Here is a 21092-nt window from a genome sequence, read left to right on the forward strand (position 1 = left end):
GTAACTTCAGTGCTATCAGGCTGTGGCATCTGTGTGTATTCAAAATAAGATACGTGTATGTATATTAATATGGTGATATATATCAGTGACATTAAAAATGGTGATACATTGAAAGATGCATATTAGAGACATTAAAAGTGATGGTACATATCAGTGACAAATTAATCCTTTGACTGTAGAAAGCCCAATTCTTAAACTGTCTTCCTATGTCGCAAAATATTCGAAAATAAAAATTTTTTTTTGTTACCAAAATGTTAGGATTAATTTGCTGGGTGTTTTAAGCCAAAAATTTTTTTTTTTTTTTTTTTTGCAATAAGTACTTACCGAGATATAGAGGCATAAAGTTGGCAGAAAATGAGCCACGTATGGCAACAGCGGCTAATGCCGCTCACCCGGTACACTTATATTTATTCCCATTCGAAGGTTTCTTGTATTTTCCAATACTTTTTTTTTTCCAAGTAACTTATGTGGCCTGTGAGACCAAAGCAAGGTGCAATGTCGATGTATACAATCATTGTATACAACACAATAAGTGCACAAACATAATTATCAATATACTGTTTACAAAACTTGTTTACACAAACAATACAAAATTTTTTTTATTACTATTGGCCGCCCTGAGTTTCGGCCGTTTTGAATTTCGGTCACTTTTTTTGGCTAAATTTTGTCTCAAATTTCAAACAGTAACTTGTGTTTCGGCCATCATACCAGACCTGTCCACCTACGCATACCCACAAAAAGCCTCCCACACATGTTGCACGTCAGTCTGGCTTTGCTTCTCCACGAGTGAACATTACCCTATGCGTTCATCCAAACATTACACAATAATCCATTTTTTCTTTTTTGTGTTTGTTGATCGAGTGTGACTGCTACATAATTAACCATGGGCCCAAAGAAAATTTCTAGTGCCTGCCCTGTGGTAAAGAAAATGAGAAACATGATTAGAATTGGAGAAAGAGATAACCGAAAAATACGAAAGTGGTATGCATGTGCTGGAGCTTGCCAGGTTGTATGGCAAAAACAAATCAACCATCAGTTCCATCCTGGTGAAGAAAAAAATCAAAGAAGCTGATGTTGCGAAAGGGGTAGATATGCTAATGAAAAATAGATCAGACAATCGAAGATGTTGAGAAGTTGTTGTTGATGTGGATCAATGATAAACAATTAGAGGAAGATAGTGTTTCGGAGATGATCATTTTTGGAAAGGCAAGGCAGTTGCACTCAGATCTCGTGAAGAATATACCTAGAATGAATGCTGCTGTTAGTGAATTTAAGGCCAGCAGAGGCTGGTTTGACAACTTCAAGAAGCATAGTGGTATATACAGTGTTGCAAGGCATGGCCCCTTGCACACAAATACTCTTTTACTCCCTCCCTATCTGGACCAGTGATTCCAAGAGTGGGAGGTACCACCTACCTGGTGGCAATGGAAAGATCCAATGGAGTGTTGATAAAAAAGGGAACAGTAGGGGAATGGCAGGGTGGCATCAGAACCAGTAGAGCATTTGTTTTACAAAATCTATATGACAAAATCTAAGTTAACAAAAAAAACATTTCTGACCACTACCCTGCACTGTGGAACAAAGTCAAGATGAACTTTATTGCCTTCCCAACATCATATTTAGTAGATCGAGGATTCAGTGCAGTCGCCAAACTTCTTTCCAAGCAAAGAAACAGACAGAAAATTAATGAATGTGGGGATCTTAGAATTCTTAGTGCTTTCAAGCCTGGTGTTAAGAAGCTGATGTTCCTACACTTGCCTGGAGTTTACCTGGAGAGAGTTCCGGGGGTCAACGCCCCCGCGGCCCAGTCTGTGACCAGGCCTCCTGGTGGATCAGAGCCTGATCAACCAGGCTGTTGCTGCTGGCTGCACGCAAACCAACGTACGAGCCACAGCCCGGCTGGTCAGGTACCGACTTAAGGTGCTTGTCCAGTGCCAGCTTGAAGACTGCCAGGGGTCTATTGGTAATCCCCCTTATGTATGCTGGGAGGCAGTTGAACAGTCTCGGGCCCCTGACACTTATTGTATAGTCTCTTAACGTGCTAGTGACACCCCTGCTTTTCACTGGGGGATGTTGCATCGTCTGCCAAGTCTTTTGCTTTCGTTGTGAGTGATTTTCGTGTGCAAGTACGGTACTTGTCCCTCTAGGATTTTCCAGGTGTATATAATCATGTATCTCTCCCGCCTGCATTCCAGGGAATATAGGTTCAGGAACTTCAAGCGCTCCCAGTAATTGAGGCGTTTTTATCTCCATTATGCGCGCCGTGAAGGTTCTCTGTACAATTTCTAGGTCAGCAATTTCACCTGCCTTGAAAGGTGCTGTTAGTGTGCAGCAATATTCCACCCTAGATAGAACAAGTGACCTGAAGAGTGTCATCATGGGCTTGGCATCCCTAGTTTTGAAGGTTCTCATTATCCATCCTGTCATTTTTCTAGCAGCTGCGATTGATACAATGTTATGGTCCTTGAAGGCGAGATCCTCCAACATAATCACTCCCAGGTCTTTGACGTTGGTGTTTCGCTCTATTTTGTGGCCAGAATTTGTTCTGTACTCTGATGAAGATTTAATTTCCTCGTGTTTACCATATCTGAGTAATTGAAATTTCTCATCGTTGAACTTCATATTGTTTTCTGCAGCCCACTGAAAGATTTGGTTGATGTCTGCCTGGAGCCTTGCAGTGTCTGCAGTGGAAGACACTGTCATGCAGATTCAGGTGTCATCTGCAAAGGAAGACATGGTGCTGTGGCTCACATCCTTGTTTATGTCAGATATGAGGATGAGAAACAAGATGGGAGCGAGTACTGTGCCTTGTGGAACAGAGCTTTTCACCGTGCCTGCCTCGGACTTTACTCTGTTGACTACTACTCTTTGTGTCCTGTTTGTGAGGAAATTATAGATCCATCTACCAACTTTTCCTGTTATTCCTTTAGCACGCATTTTGTGCGCTATTACGCCATGGTCACACTTGTCAAAGGCTTTTGCAAAGTCTGTATATATTACATCTGCATTCTTTTTGTCTTCTAGTGCATCTAGGACCTAGTCGTAGTGATCCAATAGTTGAGACACACAGGAGCGACCTGTTCTAAACCCATGTTGCACATGCATTTCATTAAAATTGTGAAGACAATGTAGTTATAGATGAGATATAAAATTACATTTTCATATTGTTAAATAAACTGGTGTACTATGTTAATTTTTATTTGTGAAATAATTTTTTTTTTAACAAGTCGGCCCTCTCCCACCGAGGCAGGGTGACCCAAAAAGAAAGAAAATCCCCAAAAAGAAAATACTTTCATCATTCAACACTTTCACCTCACTCACACATAATCACTGTTTTTGCAGAGGTGCTCAGAATACAACAGTTTAGAAGCATATACATATAAAGATGCACAACATATCCCTCCAAACTGCTAATACAGGTACCATCTGACCTACGACCAAGCTTCGTTCCGACCAACCAGTCGTAAGTCAAAATGGACGCAAATCTAACCTTTGAAAATTGCCGTCGTATTGGGTAGGGCATAATGTCAAACCTTTCCTATATAAACTACCTACATAGTACTGTAATGTACAATCATTATTTCATTCTTTTTACCATAATTTACTTCTATTGTTATATTTTAATTATTTTTTTTTTTTTTTTATTATCACACTGGCCGATTCCCACCAAGGCAGGGTGGCCCGAAAAAGAAAAACTTTCACCATCATTCACTCCATCACTGTCTTGCCAGAAGGGTGCTTTACACTACAGTTTTTAAACTGCAACATTAACACCCCTCCTTCAGAGTGCAGGCACTGTACTTCCCATCTCCAGGACTCAAGTCCGGCCTGCCGGTTTCCCTGAATCCCTTCATAAATGTTACTTTGCTCACACTCCAACAGCACGTCAAGTATTAAAAACCATTTGTCTCCATTCACTCCTATCAAACACGCTCACGCATGCCTGCTGGAAGTCCAAGCCCCTCGCACACAAAACCTCCTTTACCCCCTCCCTCCAACCTTTCCTAGGCCGACCCCTACCCCGCCTTCCTTCCACTACAGACGTAGTAGGTTGGTAGACAGCAACCACCCAGGGAGGTACTACCGTCCTGCCAAGTGAGTGTAAAACGAAAGCCTGTAATTGTTTTACATGATGGTAGGATTGCTGGTGTCTTTTGTCTGTCTCATAAATATGCAAGATTACAGGTACGTCTTGCTACTTCTACTTACACTTAGGTCACACTACACATACATGTACACGTTTATTTATACACACTCATCTGAGTTTTCTTTGATTTTATCTTAATAGTTCTTGGTCTTATTACTTTTCCTTTTATATCCATGGGGAAGTGGAATAAGAATCTTTCCTCCGTAAGCCATGCGTGTTGTAAAAGTCAACTAAAATGCCGGGAACAATGGGCTAGTAACCCCTTTTCCTGTAAAGATTACTAAAAAGAATAAGAAGAAGAAAATTGTCAAAGTGGGAAGTCTGAATGTGCGTGGATGTTGTGCAAATGATAAGAAAGAGATGATTGTGGATGTTATGAATGAGAAGAAACTGGATGTCCTGGCTTTAAGTGAAACAAAGCTGAAGGGGGTGGGAGAGTTTCAATGGAGAGGAATAAATGGGATTAGGTCAGGGGTTTCAAATAGAGTTAGAGCTAAAGAAGGAGTAGCAATAATGTTGAAGGATAAGCTATGGCAGGAAAAGAGGGACTACAAATGTATAAATTCAAGGATTATGTGGAGTAAAATAAAGATTGGATGTGAAAAGTGGGTTATAGTAAGCGTGTATGCACCTGGAGAAGAGAGAAGTGTAGAGGAGAGAGAGAGATTCTGGGAAATGTTGAGTGAATGCGTGGGGAGTTTTGAATCAAGTGTGAGAGTAATGGTGGTTGGGGATTTCAATGCTAAAGTGGGTAAAAATGTTATGGAGGGAGTAGTAGGTAAATTTGGGGTGCCAGGGGTAAATGTAAATGGGGAGCCTTTAATTGAGCTATGTGTAGAAAGAAATTTGGTAATAAGTAATACATATTTTATGAAAAAGAGGATAAATAAATATACAAGGTATGATGTAGCACGTAATGAAAGTAGTTTGTTAGATTATGTATTGGTGGATAAAAGGTTGATGGGTAGGCTCCAGGATGTACATGTTTATAGAGGGGCAACTGATATATCGGATCATTATTTAGTTGTAGCTACAGTTAGAGTAAGAGGTAGATGGGAAAAGAGGAAGGTGGCAACAACAAGTAAGAGGGAGGTGAAAGTGTATAAACTAAGGGAGGAGGAAGTTCGGGCGAGATATAAGCGACTATTGGCAGAAAGGTGGGCTAGTGCAAAGATGAGTAGTGGGGGGGTTGAAGAGGGTTGGAATAGTTTTAAAAATGCAGTATTAGAATGTGGGGCAGAAGTTTGTGGTTATAGGAGGGTGGGGGCAGGAGGAAAGAGGAGTGATTGGTGGAATGATGAAGTAAAGGGTGTGATAAAAGAGAAAAAGGTAGCTTACGAGAGGTTTTTACAAAGCAGAAGTGTTATAAGAAGAGCAGAGTATATGGAGAGTAAAAGAAAGGTGAAGAGAGTGGTGAGAGAGTGCAAAAGGAGAGCAGATGAAAGAGTGGGAGAGGCACTGTCAAGAAATTTTAATGAAAATAAGAAAAAATTTTGGAGTGAGTTAAACAAGTTAAGAAAGCCTAGGGAAAGTATGGATTTGTCAGTTAAAAACAGAGTAGGGGAGTTAGTAGATGGGGAGAGGGAGGTATTAGGTAGATGGCGAGAATATTTTGAGGAACTTTTAAATGTTAAGGAAGAAAGGGAGGCGGTAATTTCATGCACTGGCCAGGGAGGTATACCATCTTTTAGGAGTGAAGAAGAGCAGAATGTAAGTGTGGTGGAGGTACGTGAGGCATTACGTAGAATGAAAGGGGGTAAAGCAGCTGGAACTGATGGGATCATGACAGAAATGTTAAAAGCAGGGGGGGATATAGTGTTGGAGTGGTTGGTACTTTTGTTTAATAAATGTATGAAAGAGGGGAAGGTACCTAGGGATTGGCGGAGAGCATGTATAGTCCCTTTATATAAAGGGAAAGGGGACAAAAGAGATTGTAAAAATTATAGAGGAATAAGTTTACTGAGTATACCAGGAAAAGTATACGGTAGGGTTATAATTGAAAGAATTAGAGGTAAGACAGAATGTAGAATTGCGGACGAGCAAGGAGGCTTCAGAGTGGGTAGGGGATGTGTAGATCAAGTGTTTACATTGAAGCATATATGTGAACAGTATTTAGATAAAGGTAGGGAAGTTTTTATTGCATTTATGGATTTAGAAAAGGCATATGATAGAGTGGATAGAGGAGCAATGTGGCAGATGTTGCAAGTATATGGAATAGGTGGTAAGTTACTAAATGCTGTAAAGAGCTTTTATGAGGATAGTGAGGCTCAGGTTAGGGTGTGTAGAAGAGAGGGAGAATACTTCCCGGTAAAAGTAGGTCTTAGACAGGGATGTGTAATGTCACCATGGTTGTTTAATATATTTATAGATGGGGTTGTAAAAGAAGTAAATGCTAGGGTGTTCGGGAGAGGGGTGGGATTAAATTATGGGGAATCAAATTCAAAATGGGAATTGACACAGTTACTTTTTGCTGATGATACTGTGCTTATGGGAGATTCTAAAGAAAAATTGCAAAGGTTAGTGGATGAGTTTGAGAATGTGTGTAAAGGTAGAAAGTTGAAAGTGAACATAGAAAAGAGTAAGGTGATGAGGGTATCAAATGATTTAGATAAAGAAAAATTGGATATCAAATTGGGGAGGAGGAGTATGGAAGAAGTGAATGTTTTCAGATACTTGGGAGTTGACGTGTCGGCGGATGGATTTATGAAGGATGAGGTTAATCATAGAATTGATGAGGGAAAAAAGGTGAGTGGTGCGTTGAGGTATATGTGGAGTCAAAAAACGTTATCTATGGAGGCAAAGAAGGGAATGTATGAAAGTATAGTAGTACCAACACTCTTATATGGATGTGAAGCTTGGGTGGTAAATGCAGCAGCGAGGAGACGGTTGGAGGCAGTGGAGATGTCCTGTCTAAGGGCAATGTGTGGTGTAAATATTATGCAGAAAATTCGGAGTGTGGAAATTAGGAGAAGGTGTGGAGTTAATAAAAGCATTAGTCAGAGGGCAGAAGAGGGGTTGTTGAGGTGGTTTGGTCATTTAGAGAGAATGGATCAAAGTAGAATGACATGGAAAGCATATAAATCTATAGGGGAAGGAAAGAGGGGTAGGGGTCGTCCTCGAAAGGGTTGGAAAGAGGGGGTAAAGGAGGTTTTGTGGGTGAGGGGCTTGGACTTCCAGCAAGCGTGCATGAGCGTGTTAGATAGGAGTGAATGGAGACGAATGATACTTGGGACCTGACGATCTGTTGGAGTGTGAGCAGGGTAATATTTAGTGAAGGGATTCAGGGAAACCGGTTATTTTCATATAGTCGGACTTGAGTCCTGGAAATGGGAAGTACAATGCCTGCACTTTAAAGGAGGGGTTTGGGATATTGGCAGTTTGGAGGGATATGTTGTGTATCTTTATACGTATATGCTTCTAAACTGTTGTATTCTGAGCACCTCTGCAAAAGCAGTGATAATGTGTGAGTGTGGTGAAAGTGTTGAATGATGATGAAAGTATTTTCTTTTTGGGGATTTTCTTTCTTTTTTTTTGGGTCACCCTGCCTCGGTGGGAGACGACCGACTTGTTGAAAAAAAAAACAAAAAAAAAAAAAAAACTGTTCACTGTCAAGCCGACCAGAAAAACATCTCATATTTGTTAATTTATAGACAGATGTTATGTATCATGTTTATTATATAATTTTGAAAAAAAATCATATTTGGATTAAGCAAAATGTCTATATTAATGTTTTATAAAAATTTAATGCACCTCGGTGATTATTATTGTGTTATTATCATTATTAATATGGCATCTTCAAGACCAATTACACTCTTAATGAGTGACTCTGAGACAGACAAGAAGACAGACAGACACAGGTAGACAGAAAGACAGACACACAGGTAGACAGACACAAAAGTAGACTGACACACAGGTAGACAGAAAGACACACAGGTAGACAGAAAGACAGACACACAGGCAAAGACACACAGAGGTAGACAGAAAGACAGACACACACACACACACACACACACACAGGTAGACAAAAAGACACACACACAGGTAGACAAACAGATATACAAGCAGACAAAAAGACAGGTAGACAGAAAGACAGACACACTGGTAGACAGACAGAAACAGACAGATATACAGGCAGACAGACAGAAACAGACAGATATACAGGCAGACAGATACAGACAGATTTATTTGCAACAGTGAAAACAAATAGAGAGTTCGAGAGTAAGAGCCTTTCTTGCCACAATCTCCAGTGCAAGATTCAGACTTCATTTTAGTGGCCATCGTGAAATTTACTGTCCAGTTAGTACAGTTAATACAGTATGATGCTGCTGATACGGCAGGGTTACTCAAACTGATGCTGCCTACATGACGCATTGCCGCCGCGAGTATTGTCAAACATTGAAGAGCGGTGTGCATCAGCCGGCCCAGCCCAGCTGCCAGATGCATGGTCGTAAGTCGAGTGGACGTATGTCGAGCAGGTCATTTGTCGGATGGTAAATGTATCCCGAAACCCCTCCTTTAGGGTCCCAAATACCATTCATCTCCATTCACTCCTATCAAACACGCTCACGCATGCTTGCTGGAAGTCCAAGCTCCTTGCCCACAAAACCTCTTTTACCCCTTCCTTCCAACCTTTTCGAGGACAACCCCTACCCCACCTTCCTTCCCCTACAGATTTAAATGCTCTCCATGTCATTCTACTTTGATCCATTCTCTCTAAATGACCAAACCACCTCAACAACCCCTCTTCAGCAGTCTAATACTTTTATTAACTCCACATCTTCTCCTAATTTCCATACTCCGAAATTTCTGCGTAATATTTACACCACACATTGCCCTTAGACAGGACATCTCCACTGCCTCCAACTCCCCCCTTGCTGCAGCATTTACAACCCAAGCTTCACATCCATATAAGAGTGTTGGTACTACTATACTTTCATACATTCCCTTCTTTGCCTCCATAGATAACGTTTTTTGTCTCCACATATACCTCAACGCACCACTCACCTTTTTTCCCCTCATCAATTCTATGATTAAGTTCATCCTTCATAAATCCATCAGCCGACACATCAACTCCCAAGTATCTGAAAACATTCACTTCTTCCGTACTCCTCCTCCCCAATTTGATATCCAATTTTTCTTTATCTAAATCACTTGATATCCTCATCACCTTACTCTTTTCTATGTTCACTTTCAACTTTCTACCTTTACACACATTCTCAAACTCATCCACTAACCTTTGCAATTTTTCTTTAGAATCTCCCATAAGCACAGTATCATCAGCAAAAAACAACTGTGTCAATTCCCATTTTGTATTTGATTCCCCATAATTTAATCTCACCCCTCTCCCAAACACCCTAGCATTTACTTCTTTTATAACCTCATCTATAAATATATTAACCCTTAAATGGTCCAAACGTATATATACGTTTTTTTCAACATCTGAAAGTATGTAAAAAAATGTAGATCTTCTTTTTTTGTTTTACATTTGAAAACGTGTAAAAAAAACTTTTATCTACATTTTTTTTGTTATATTTGAAAATATGTAAAAAAAAGTAGATCTACTTTTGTAGTAATACGAATTTGAACGTCGATCTGCTTGGACCATTTAACGGTTAAACAACCATGGTGACATCACACATCACATATGCAGTCGTGAATGGGTTGACATTATTTATACAATTATTGCAATAAGGAATAACAGTAAATCTTATATTTTTTGTGTGAATAAAAATTACGAATTTATTTATTTATATCTTTCTTTCATTCAACACACCGGCCGTATCCCACCGAGGCAGGGTGACCCAAAAGGAAAAACGAAAGTTTCTCCTTTTACATTTAGTAATATATACAGGAGAAGAGGTTACTAGCCCCTTGCTCCCGGCATTTTAGTCGCCTCTTACAACACGCATGGCTTACGGAGGAAGAATTCTATTCCACTTCTTGTTTATTTCCTCTTATCTCCATGGGGAAGTGGAACAAAATTCTTCCTCCGTAAGCCATGCGTGTTGTAAGAGGCGACTTGGTAGACAGCAACCATCCAGGGAGGTACTACTGTCCTGCCAAGTGAGTGTAAAACGGAAACCTGCAATTGTTTTACATGATGGTAGGATTGCTGGTGTCCTTTTTTCTGTCTCATGAACATGCAAGATTTCAGGTACGTCTTGCTACTTCTACTTACACTTAGGTCACACTACACATACATGTACAAGCGTATATATACATACCCCTCTGGGTTTTCTTCTATTTTCTTTCTAGTTCTTGTTCTTGTTTATTTCCTCTTATCTCCATGGGGAAGTGGAACAGAATTCTTCCTCCGTAAGCCATGCGTGTTGTAAGAGGCGACTAAAATGCCGGGAGCAAGGGGCTAGTAACCCCTTCTCCTGTATATATTACTAAATTTGAAAGGAGAAACTTTGGTTTTTCCTTTTGGGCCACCCTGCCTCGGTGGGATACAGCCGGTGTGTTGAAAGAAAGAAAGAATAATAATAATAATAATAATAATAATAATAATGTATAATAATAATACATATAATAATAATAGTATATAATAATATAATACAATAATAAGCAGAGGAGGAGAAGGCTGGAGGCAGTGGAGATGTCATGTCTGAGAGAAATGTGTGGTGTGAATATAATGCAGAGAATTCGTAGTTTGGAAGTTAGGAGGAGGTGCGGGATTACCAAAACTGTTGTCCAGAGGGCTGAGGAAGGGTTGTTGTGGTGGTTCGGGCAAGTAGAGAGAATGGAGCGAAACAGAGTGACTTCAAGAGTGTATCAGTCTGTAATTAAAGGAAGGCGGGGTAGGGGTCAGCCTAGGAAAGGTTGGAGGGAGGGGGTAAAGGAGGTTTTGTGTGCGAGGGGCTTGGACTTCCAGCAGGCATGCGTGAGCATGTTTGATAGGAGTGAATGGAGACAAATGGTTTTTGATACTTGACGTGCTGATGGAGTGTGAGCAAAGTAACATTTAACATTTATGAAGGGGTTCAGGGAAACCGGCAGGCCGGACTTGAGTCCTGGAGATGGGAAGTACAGTGCCTGCACTCTGAAGGAGGGGTGTTAATGTTGCAGTTTAAAAACTGTAGTGTGAAGCACCCTTCTGGCAAGACAGTGATGGAGTGAATGATGGTGAGAGTTATTCTTTTTCGGGCCACCCTGCCTTGGTGGGAGTTGGCCAGTGTGATAATAAAAATAATAAAATAAAAATAATAATAATATATAATAATATAATACAATAATAATATAATATGTATAATAATACATATATAATAATAATGTACTACATATAACAATTATAATAGACGGCTTCAAAAGGCCGTCACTAGATAGCAGTGTTTACCACAACAAAGAGGGAGGGGTTGTGGCCGCCTCCACCTGTTACATAATGACATATTTTATTCATTCTAGAGTATATATCATGTTTCTATGTTATTTTCATTGTTTGTTATGTCATATTAGATGAACTGTGATAGATAAATAAACCATATAGATGATATTAGCTAAATTATTCATGAAGTATTTTGCCCGGTCTCCAGACAATCTCGCGTCCACCGCCGACACTGCCCGCACCACCACATGAATGACATATTGTATTCATTTTAGAGTATATATCAAGTATATAAGTTATTTATATTGCTAATTATGTCATATTAGATGAAGTGAGATAGATAAATAAGCCGTAAAGTTGATATTAGCGAAATTATTGAAGTACAGAATTCCACTGGAACTAATTGCTTTTCAATTAATTTAAATGAGGAAAATTGACTCTGCAAAAGAGCAAATCCAGTTGCGAGCAAGGTCATGGAACGGATTAAACTCGCAAGTAGAGGTTCCACTGTACTTGCAACATCTGCCACACTGCTCCCCTATCCACTCTATCATATGCCTTTTCTAAATCCATAAATGCAATAAAAACTTCACTGACTTTATCTAAATACTGTTCATATATATGCTTCAATGTAAACACTTGATCTACACATCCCCTACCCACTCTGAAACCTCCTTGCTCATCCCCAATCCTACATTCTGTCTTACCTCTAATTCTTTCAATTATAACCCTACCGTACACTTTTCCTGATATACTCAGTAAACTTATTCCTCTATAATTTTTACAATCTCTTTTGTTCCCTTCCCTTTATATAAAGGGACTATACATGCTCTCTGCCAATCCCTAGGTACCCTCCCCTCTTTCAAACATTTATTAAACAAAAATACCAACCACTCTAACACTATATCCCCCCCCCCTGCTTTTAACATTTCTGTCATGATCCCGTCAGTTCCAGCTGCTTTACCCCCTTTAATTCTACGTAATGCCTCACGCACCTCCCCCACACTTGCATCCTGTTCTTCTTCACTCCTAAATGATGGTATCGCAGAGCCAGGAATGAGTACGCACAGGTAAGGAGGGAGGCCCAGCGACAGTATGAAAATGACATAGCATCGAGAATCAAGACTGACCCGAAACTGTTGTATAGCCACATCAGGAGGAAGACAACAGTCAAAGACCAGGTGATCAGATTAAGGACAGAAGGTGGAGAACTCACAAGAAATGATCAGGAGGTATGTGAGGAGCTGAACAGGAGATTTAAGGAAGTTTTTACAGTAGAGACAGGAAGGGCTGTGGGAAGACAGCACAGAAGGGAACATCAAGAGGGAATATACCAACAAGTGTTGGATGACATACGAACAACTGAGGAGGAGGTGAAGAAGCTCTTAAGTGACCTTGACACCTCAAAGGCGATGGGACCGGACAACATCTCCCCATGGGTCCTTAGAGAAGGAGCAGAGATGCTGTGCGTGCCTCTAACCACAATCTTCAACACATCCCTTGAAACTGGGCAACTACCTGAGAAATGGAAGACAGCTAATGTAGTCCCCATATTTAAGAAAGGAAACAGAAACGAGGCACTAAACTACAGACCTGTGTCTCTGACATGTATAGTATGCAAAATCATGGAGAAGATTATCAGGAGAAGAGTGGTGGAACACCTGGAAAGGACAAGATTATAAATGAAAACCAACATGGGTTCATGGAAGGCAAATCCTGTGTCACAAACCTCCTGGAGTTCTATGACAAGGTAACAGAAGTAAGACAAGAGAGAGAGGGGTGGGTGGATTGCATTTTCTTAGACTGCAAGAAGGCGTTTGACACAGTTCCACACAAGAGATTAGTGCAAAAGCTGGAGGATCAAGCAGGGATAACAGGGAGGGCACTGCAATGGATCAGGGAATACCTGTCAGGAAGACAGCAGCGAGTCATGGTACGTGGCGAGGTATCACAGTGGGCGCCTGTGACCAGCGGGGTCCCACAGGGGTCAGTTCTAGGACCAGTGCTGTTTCTGGTATTTGTGAACGACATGACGGAAGGAATAGACTCTGAAGTGTCCCTGTTTGCAGATGACGTGAAGTTGATGAGAAGAATTAAATCGATCGAAGATGAGGCAGAACTACAAAGAGACCTGGACAGGCTGCAGACATGTGGTCCAGCAACTGGCTTCTGGAGTTCAATCCCAGCCAAGTGCAAAGTCATGAAGATTGGGGAGGGGCAAAGAAGACCGCAGACAGAGTATAGGCTAGGTGGACAAAGACTACAGACCTCACTCAGGGAAAAAGATCTTGGGGTGACCATAACACCGAGCACATCACCTGAGGCACACATCAACCAAATAACTGCTGCAGCATACGGGCGCCTGGCAAACCTCAGAACAGCATTCCGATACCTTAATAAGGAATCGTTCAAGACACTGTACACTGTGTATGTTAGGCCCATACTGGAGTATGCAGCACCAGTCTGGAACCCACACCTGGTCAAGCACGTCAAGAAGTTAGAGAAAGTACAAAGGTTTGCAACAAGACTAGTCCCAGAGCTAAGAGGTATGTCGTACGAGGAAAGGTTAAGGGAAATCGGACTGACGACACTGGAGGACAGAAGGGTCAGGGGAGACATGATAACGACATACAAGATACTGCGGGGAATAGACAAGGTGGACAGAGATAGGATGTTCCAGAGATTGGACACAGTAACAAGGGGACACAGTTGGAAGCTGAAGACACAGATGAATCACAGGGATGTTAGGAAGTATTTCTTCAGCCACAGAGTAGTCAGTAAGTGGAATAGCCTAGCAAGTGAAGTAGTGGAGGTAGAAACCATACATAGTTTTAAGAAGAGGTATGACAAAGCTCAGGAAGCAGAGAGGGAGAGGACCTAGTAGCAATCAGTGAAGAGGCGGGGCCAGGAGCTGAGTCTCGGCCCCTGCAACAACAATTAGGCGAGTACATCTAGGTTTTTCTCCTTTTTCTAAATAGCTCTTGTTCCTCTTTATGTCTTCTATTGTCCATGGGGAAGTGGAAAAGAATCTTTCCTCCGTAAGCCATGCGTGTCGTATGAGGCAACTAAAATGCCGGGAACGATGGGCTAGTAACCCCTTCTCCTGTAGACATTTACTAAAAAAGAGAAGAAGAAAAACTTTATAAAACTGGGATGCTTGAATGTGCGTGGATGTAGTGCGGATGACAAGAAACAGATGATTGCTGATGTTATGAATGAAAAGAAGTTGGATGTCCTGGCCCTAAGCGAAACAAAGCTGAAGGGGGTAGGGGAGTTTCGGTGGGGGGAAATAAATGGGATTAAATCTGGAGTATCTGAGAGAGTTAGAGCAAAGGAAGGGGTAGCAGTAATGTTGAAGGATCAGTTATGGAAGGAGAAAAGAGAATATGAATGTGTAAATTCAAGAATTATGTGGATTAAAGTAAAGGTTGGATGCGAAAAGTGGGTCATAATAAGCGTGTATGCACCTGGAGAAGAGAGGAATGTAGAGGAGAGAGAGAGATTTTGGGAGATGTTAAGTGAATGTATAGGAGCCTTTGAACCAAGTGAGAGAGTAATTGTGGTAGGGGACCTGAATGCTAAAGTAGGAGAAACTTTTAGAGAGGGTGTGGTAGGTAAGTTTGGGGTGCCAGGTGTAAATGATAATGGGAGCCCTTTGATTGAACTTTGTATAGAAAGGGGTTTAGTTATAGGTAATACATATTTTAAGAAAAAGAGGATAAATAAGTATACAAGATATGATGTAGGGCGAAATGACAGTAGTTTGTTGGATTATGTATTGGTAGATAAAAGACTGTTGAGTAGACTTCAGGATGTACATGTTTATAGAGGGGCCACAGATATATCAGATCACTTTCTAGTTGTAGCTACACTGAGAGTAAAAGGTAGATGGGATACAAGGAGAATAGAAGCATCAGGGAAGAGAGAGGTGAAGGTTTATAAACTAAAAGAGGAGGCAGTTAGGGTAAGATATAAACAGCTATTGGAGGATAGATGGGCTAATGAGAGCATAGGCAATGGGGTCGAAGAGGTATGGGGTAGGTTTAAAAATGTAGTGTTAGAGTGTTCAGCAGAAGTTTGTGGTTACAGGAAAGTGGGTGCGGGAGGGAAGAGGAGCGATTGGTGGAATGATGATGTAAAGAGAGTAGTAAGGGAGAAAAAGTTAGCATATGAGAAGTTTTTACAAAGTAGAAGTGATGCAAGGAGGGAAGAGTATATGGAGAAAAAGAGAGAGGTTAAGAGAGTGGTGAAGCAATGTAAAAAGAGAGCAAATGAGAGAGTGGGTGAGATGTTATCAACAAATTTTGTTGAAAATAAGAAAAAGTTTTGGAGTGAGATTAACAAGTTAAGGAAGCCTAGAGAACAAATGGATTTGTCAGTTAAAAATAGGAGAGGAGAGTTATTAAATGGAGAGTTAGAGGTATTGGGAAGATGGAGGGAATATTTTGAGGAATTGTTAAATGTTGATGAAGATAGGGAAGCTGTGATTTCGTGTATAGGGCAAGGAGGAATAACATCTTGTAGGAGTGAGGAAGAGCCAGTTGTGAGTGTGGGGGAAGTTCGTGAGGCAGTAGGTAAAATGAAAGGGGGTAAGGCAGCCGGGATTGATGGGATAAAGATAGAAATGTTAAAAGCAGGTGGGGATATAGTTTTGGAGTGGTTGGTGCAATTATTTAATAAATGTATGGAAGAGGGTAAGGTACCTAGGGATTGGCAGAGAGCATGCATAGTTCCTTTGTATAAAGGCAAAGGGGACAAAAGAGAGTGCAAAAATTATAGGGGGATAAGTCTGTTGAGTATACCTGGTAAAGTGTATGGTAGAGTTATTATTGAAAGAATTAAGAGTAAGACGGAGAATAGGATAGCAGATGAACAAGGAGGCTTTAGGAAAGGTAGGGGGTGTGTGGACCAGGTGTTTACAGTGAAACATATAAGTGAACAGTATTTAGATAAGGCTAAAGAGGTCTTTGTGGCATTTATGGATTTGGAAAAGGCGTATGACAGGGTGGATAGGGGGGCAATGTGGCAGATGTTGCAGGTGTATGGTGTAGGAGGTAGGTTACTGAAAGCAGTGAAGAGTTTTTACGAGGATAGTGAGGCTCAAGTTAGAGTATGTAGGAAAGAGGGAAATTATTTCCCAGTAAAAGTAGGCCTTAGACAAGGATGTGTGATGTCACCGTGGTTGTTTAATATATTTATAGATGGGGTTGTAAGAGAAGTAAATGCGAGGGTCTTGGCAAGAGGCGTGGAGTTAAAAGATAAAGAATCACACATAAAGTGGGAGTTGTCACAGTTGCTCTTTGCTGATGACACTGTGCTCTTGGGAGATTCTGAAGAGAAGTTGCAGAGATTGGTGGATGAATTTGGTAGGGTGTGCAAAAGAAGAAAATTAAAAGTGAATACAGGAAAGAGTAAGGTTATGAGGATAACAAAAAGATTAGGTGATGAAAGATTGGATATCAGATTGGAGGGAGAGAGTATGGAGGAGGTGAATGTATTCAGATATTTGGGAGTGGACGTGTCAGCGGATGGGTCTATGAAAGATGAGGTGAATCATAGAATTGATGAGGGGAAAAGGGTGAGTGGTGCACTTAGGAGTCTGTGGAGACAAAGAACTTTGTCCTTGGAGGCAAAGAGGGGAATGTATGAGAGTATAGTTTTACCAACGCTCTTATATGGGTGTGAAGCATGGGTGATGAATGTTGCAGCGAGGAGAAGGCTGGAGGCAGTGGAGATGTCATGTCTGAGGGCAATGTGTGGTGTGAATATAATGCAGAGAATTCGTAGTTTGGAAGTTAGGAGGAGGTGCGGGATTACCAAAACTGTTGTCCAGAGGGCTGAGGAAGGGTTGTTGAGGTGGTTCGGACATGTAGAGAGAATGGAGCGAAACAGAGTGACTTCAAGAGTGTATCAGTCTGTAGTGGAAGGAAGGCGGGGTAGGGGTCGGCCTAGGAAAGGTTGGAGGGAGGGGGTAAAGGAGGTTTTGTGTGCGAGGGGCTTGGACTTCCAGCAGGCATGCGTGAGCGTGTTTGATAGGAGTGAATGGAGACAAATGGTTTTTAATACTTGACGTGCTGTTGGAGTGTGAGCAAAGTAACATTTATGAAGGGGTTCAGGGAAACCGGCAGGCCGGACTTGAGTCCTGGAGATGGGAAGTACAGTGCCTGCACTCTGAAGGAGGGGTGTTAATGTTGCAGTTTAAAAACTGTAGTGTAAAGCACCCTTCTGGCAAGACAGTGATGGAGTGAATGATGGTGAAAGTTTTTCTTTTTCGGGCCACCCTGCCTTGGTGGGAATCGGCCAGTGTGATTGACATCACAATTCAGATTGCCCTCTTGATTGCAATATCCTCACCTCCTCCTTCAGAGTTCAGGCACTACCCTTCTCACCTCTACCATGCAGGTCCAGTTAACAAGTTTTCCTGAAACCCATCATAAATGTTAACTTGCTCACACTTCAACAGTCATCCATTTAAAACACACTTGTCTCCATTCACTCTTGACATCCTTGCACAAGCCTGTTGGATGTTCAAGCTCCTAAAACTCAAACCCTCTTTTACCCCCACCTCCAACCACTCCTGGTATAATCCCTACCCCTTATCTTCCAACAAGGATCTATGTACCCTTTTCAGGCAATCTATTCCTAGCTCCATAATTTAGTGTAAAAAATTCCCTGCTGGGTTATTAAGCACATACCTGTGTCACCACAGTAAGGGTAGCCAGGCATGTTTTTTTCTTTGTATGGATTATGAGATATCTCAGAAATACAAGAGACTACAGCTCAAATATTTTAATGTTGCCTGTGAGAGTTAGAATAGGATAGCAGATGAACAAGGAGGGTTCAGGAAAGGTAGGGGGTGTGTGGACCAGGTGTTTACAGTGAAACACATAAGTGAACAGTATTTAGATAAGACTAAAGAGGTCTTTGTGGCATTTATGGATTTGGAAAAGGCGTATGACAGAGTGGATAGGGGGGCAATGTGGCAGATGTTGCAGGTGTATAGTGTAGGAGGTAGGTTACTGAAAGCAGTGAAGAGTTTTTACGAGGATAGTGAGGCTCAAGTTAGAGTATGTAGGAAAGAGGGAAATTATTTCCCAGTAAAAGTAGGCCTTAGACAAGGATGTGTGATGTCACCGTGGTTGTTTAATATATTTATAGATGGGGTTGTAAGAGAAGTAAATGCGAGGGTCTTGGCAAGAGGCGTGGAGTTAAAAGATAAAGAATCACACAAAGTGGGAGTTGTCACAGTTGCTCTTTGCTGATGACACTGTGCTCTTGGGAGATTCTGAAGAGAAGTTGCAGAGATTGGTGGATGAATTTGGTAGGGTATGCAAAAGAAGAAAATTAAAAGTGAATACAGGAAAGAGTAAGGTTATGAGGATAACAAAAAGATTAGGTGATGAAAGATTGGATATCAGATTGGAGGGAGAGAGTATGGAGGAGGTGAATGTATTCAGATATTTGGGAGTGGACGTGTCAGCGGATGGGTCTATGAAAGATGAGGTGAATCATAGAATTGATGAGGGGAAAAGGGTGAGTGGTGCACTTAGGAGTCTGTGGAGACAAAGAACTTTGTCCTTGGAGGCAAAGAGGGGAATGTATGAGAGTATAGTTTTACCAACGCTCTTATATGGGTGTGAAGCATGGGTGATGAATGTTGCAGCGAGGAGAAGGCTGGAGGCAGTGGAGATGTCATGTCTGAGGGCAATGTGTGGTGTGAATATAATGCAGAGAATTCGTAGTTTGGAAGTTAGGAGGAGGTGCGGGATTACCAAAACTGTTGTCCAGAGGGCTGAGGAAGGGTTGTTGAGGTGGTTCGGACATGTAGAGAGAATGGAGCGAAACAGAATGACTTCAAGAGTGTATCAGTCTGTAGTGGAAGGAAGGCAGGGTAGGGGTCGGCCTAGGAAAGGTTGGAGGGAGGGGGTAAAGGAGGTTTTGTGTGCGAGGGGCTTGGACTTCCAGCAGGCATGCGTGAGCGTGTTTGATAGGAGTGAATGGAGACAAATGGTTTTTAATACTTGACGTGCTGTTGGAGTGTGAGCAAAGTAACATTTATGAAGGGGTTCAGGGAAACCGGCAGGCCGGACTTGAGTCCTGGAGATGGGAAGTACAGTGCCTGCACTCTGAAGGAGGGGTGTTAATGTTGCAGTTTAAAAACTGTAGTGTAAAGCACCCTTCTGGCAAGACAGTGATGGAGTGAATGATGGTGAAAGTTTTTCTTTTTCGGGCCACCCTGCCTTGGTGGGAATCGGCCAGTGTGATAAAAAAAAAAAATAAACTCAGTGGGATATGGCTGGCGCATTGAAAGAAAGAATAATGGCACTGTAGGAGAACCAATTTCTCAAAAAAAATCATCACTACCATATCAGTCCTCATTTAGTAAAGTGCAATTAACTTACCTATTGTTTTCTCTTAGCCATAACTACATTCTGTCTATCCTGCATCCAAACATTACCATATCCAACATCCTAATTCTTACATCTCAGAAAATCTATATGAAAGCATGTACTAAACCATAAAGTGGAGTATGGATCATTCTCCTCTGCTATTCTTTTGGCCCTAGTGAGAGTAAACATTAAAGCTGACAAGCCTACTTACGATCTCTGGTAGTCCCAGGTCGAGGTTAATACCCATTTTCTTTAACTTGTTAACTTTATTCTTGTAAGTTCTGGCAAGTCTCAGTTGCCGCCTCTCCTCCTGTTCCTTTGTGCGCTTCTGGTTCAGCTGTAACAAAGTAGTTTCATAAAATTAAAAAGTTACACAAACACAAATGGTAGAGAATCTTTTTCTGAAGGTAAGAAAACAAAAAGTACAAAATTTGAGAGGAAATTGACGAAATCATGCTCTCACGAATTTTGATGTGCCAGCAATATTTACGCATCGGCGATTTTGCCGACTCCCTTTTTAGGCCAATTAAATTATTCCAGTCGACCAAATTCTTAGGTATTTCACTAGTATTACTTCTATCTATTGAGCACAAGAAATCACCAAGTCAACTGTTTCAACTATAAAATAAAGTGATTGGAAATTGGTAATTTGCCCAATTTAATGCAAAGTTCAAAGTATTCCAATTTCAAAATAGGGTCTAGAATAAACAATGCAGGCATTCCTGGCACTAAAGTAACATTTCCTCTGTTCATTAGTTATGCTTTCTGGCTTTACAAATGAATTCCATTTTGATTTTTTATTCACAATGAATTTTTATTCAAACCAAAAAAAATAGAAGATTTACTGTTATGTAATATTGAAATACAGTGGACCCCCGGTTAACGATATTTTTTCACTCCAGAAGTATGTTCAGGTGCCAGTACTGACCGAATTTGTTCCCATAAGAAATATTGTGAAGTAGATTAGTCTATTTCAGACCCCGAAACATACACGTACAAATGCACTTACATAAATACACTTACATAATTGGTCACATTTGGAGGTAATCGTTATGCGGGGGTCCACTGTAATTGTATAAATAATATCACCAGATTCGTCCTTGGAGCCCCTTGTCCTCATCCTGGTTCAAGGTTCCCCCGTTGCTCCACAGAAGGAGGGACGGGTGGTTAGGGGGAGGGGAATAGATGGTTAGGAGGGGAGGGGGTGGATGGTTATGGGGGAGGGGGAGGA

At 41.3% G+C, this 21092-nt stretch overlaps 1 protein-coding gene across 1 annotated transcript in view; it reads right to left on the minus strand.

Moving 5' to 3' along the window:
• Positions 1–20222, minus strand: part of LOC128695057 (ion-translocating oxidoreductase complex subunit C-like) — a 36815-nt gene extending 16593 nt beyond the window's left edge. Inside the window, exons 1-2 of the mRNA XM_053785445.2 lie at positions 20073–20222; positions 1–29 (exon numbers count right to left, since the gene is read on the minus strand). The exon at positions 1–29 is cut by the window's left edge and continues 106 nt beyond it. Coding sequence (XP_053641420.2) covers positions 1–29; positions 20073–20108 — 65 coding nt within the window. The 5' untranslated portion in view covers positions 20109–20222. The remainder of the gene's footprint in view (positions 30–20072) is intronic.
• Between the last annotated feature and the right edge of the window lie 870 nt (positions 20223–21092).

This window comes from Cherax quadricarinatus, chromosome 35 (genome assembly GCF_038502225.1).
Source record: "Cherax quadricarinatus isolate ZL_2023a chromosome 35, ASM3850222v1, whole genome shotgun sequence".
Taxonomy (NCBI): Eukaryota; Metazoa; Arthropoda; class Malacostraca; order Decapoda; family Parastacidae; genus Cherax; species Cherax quadricarinatus.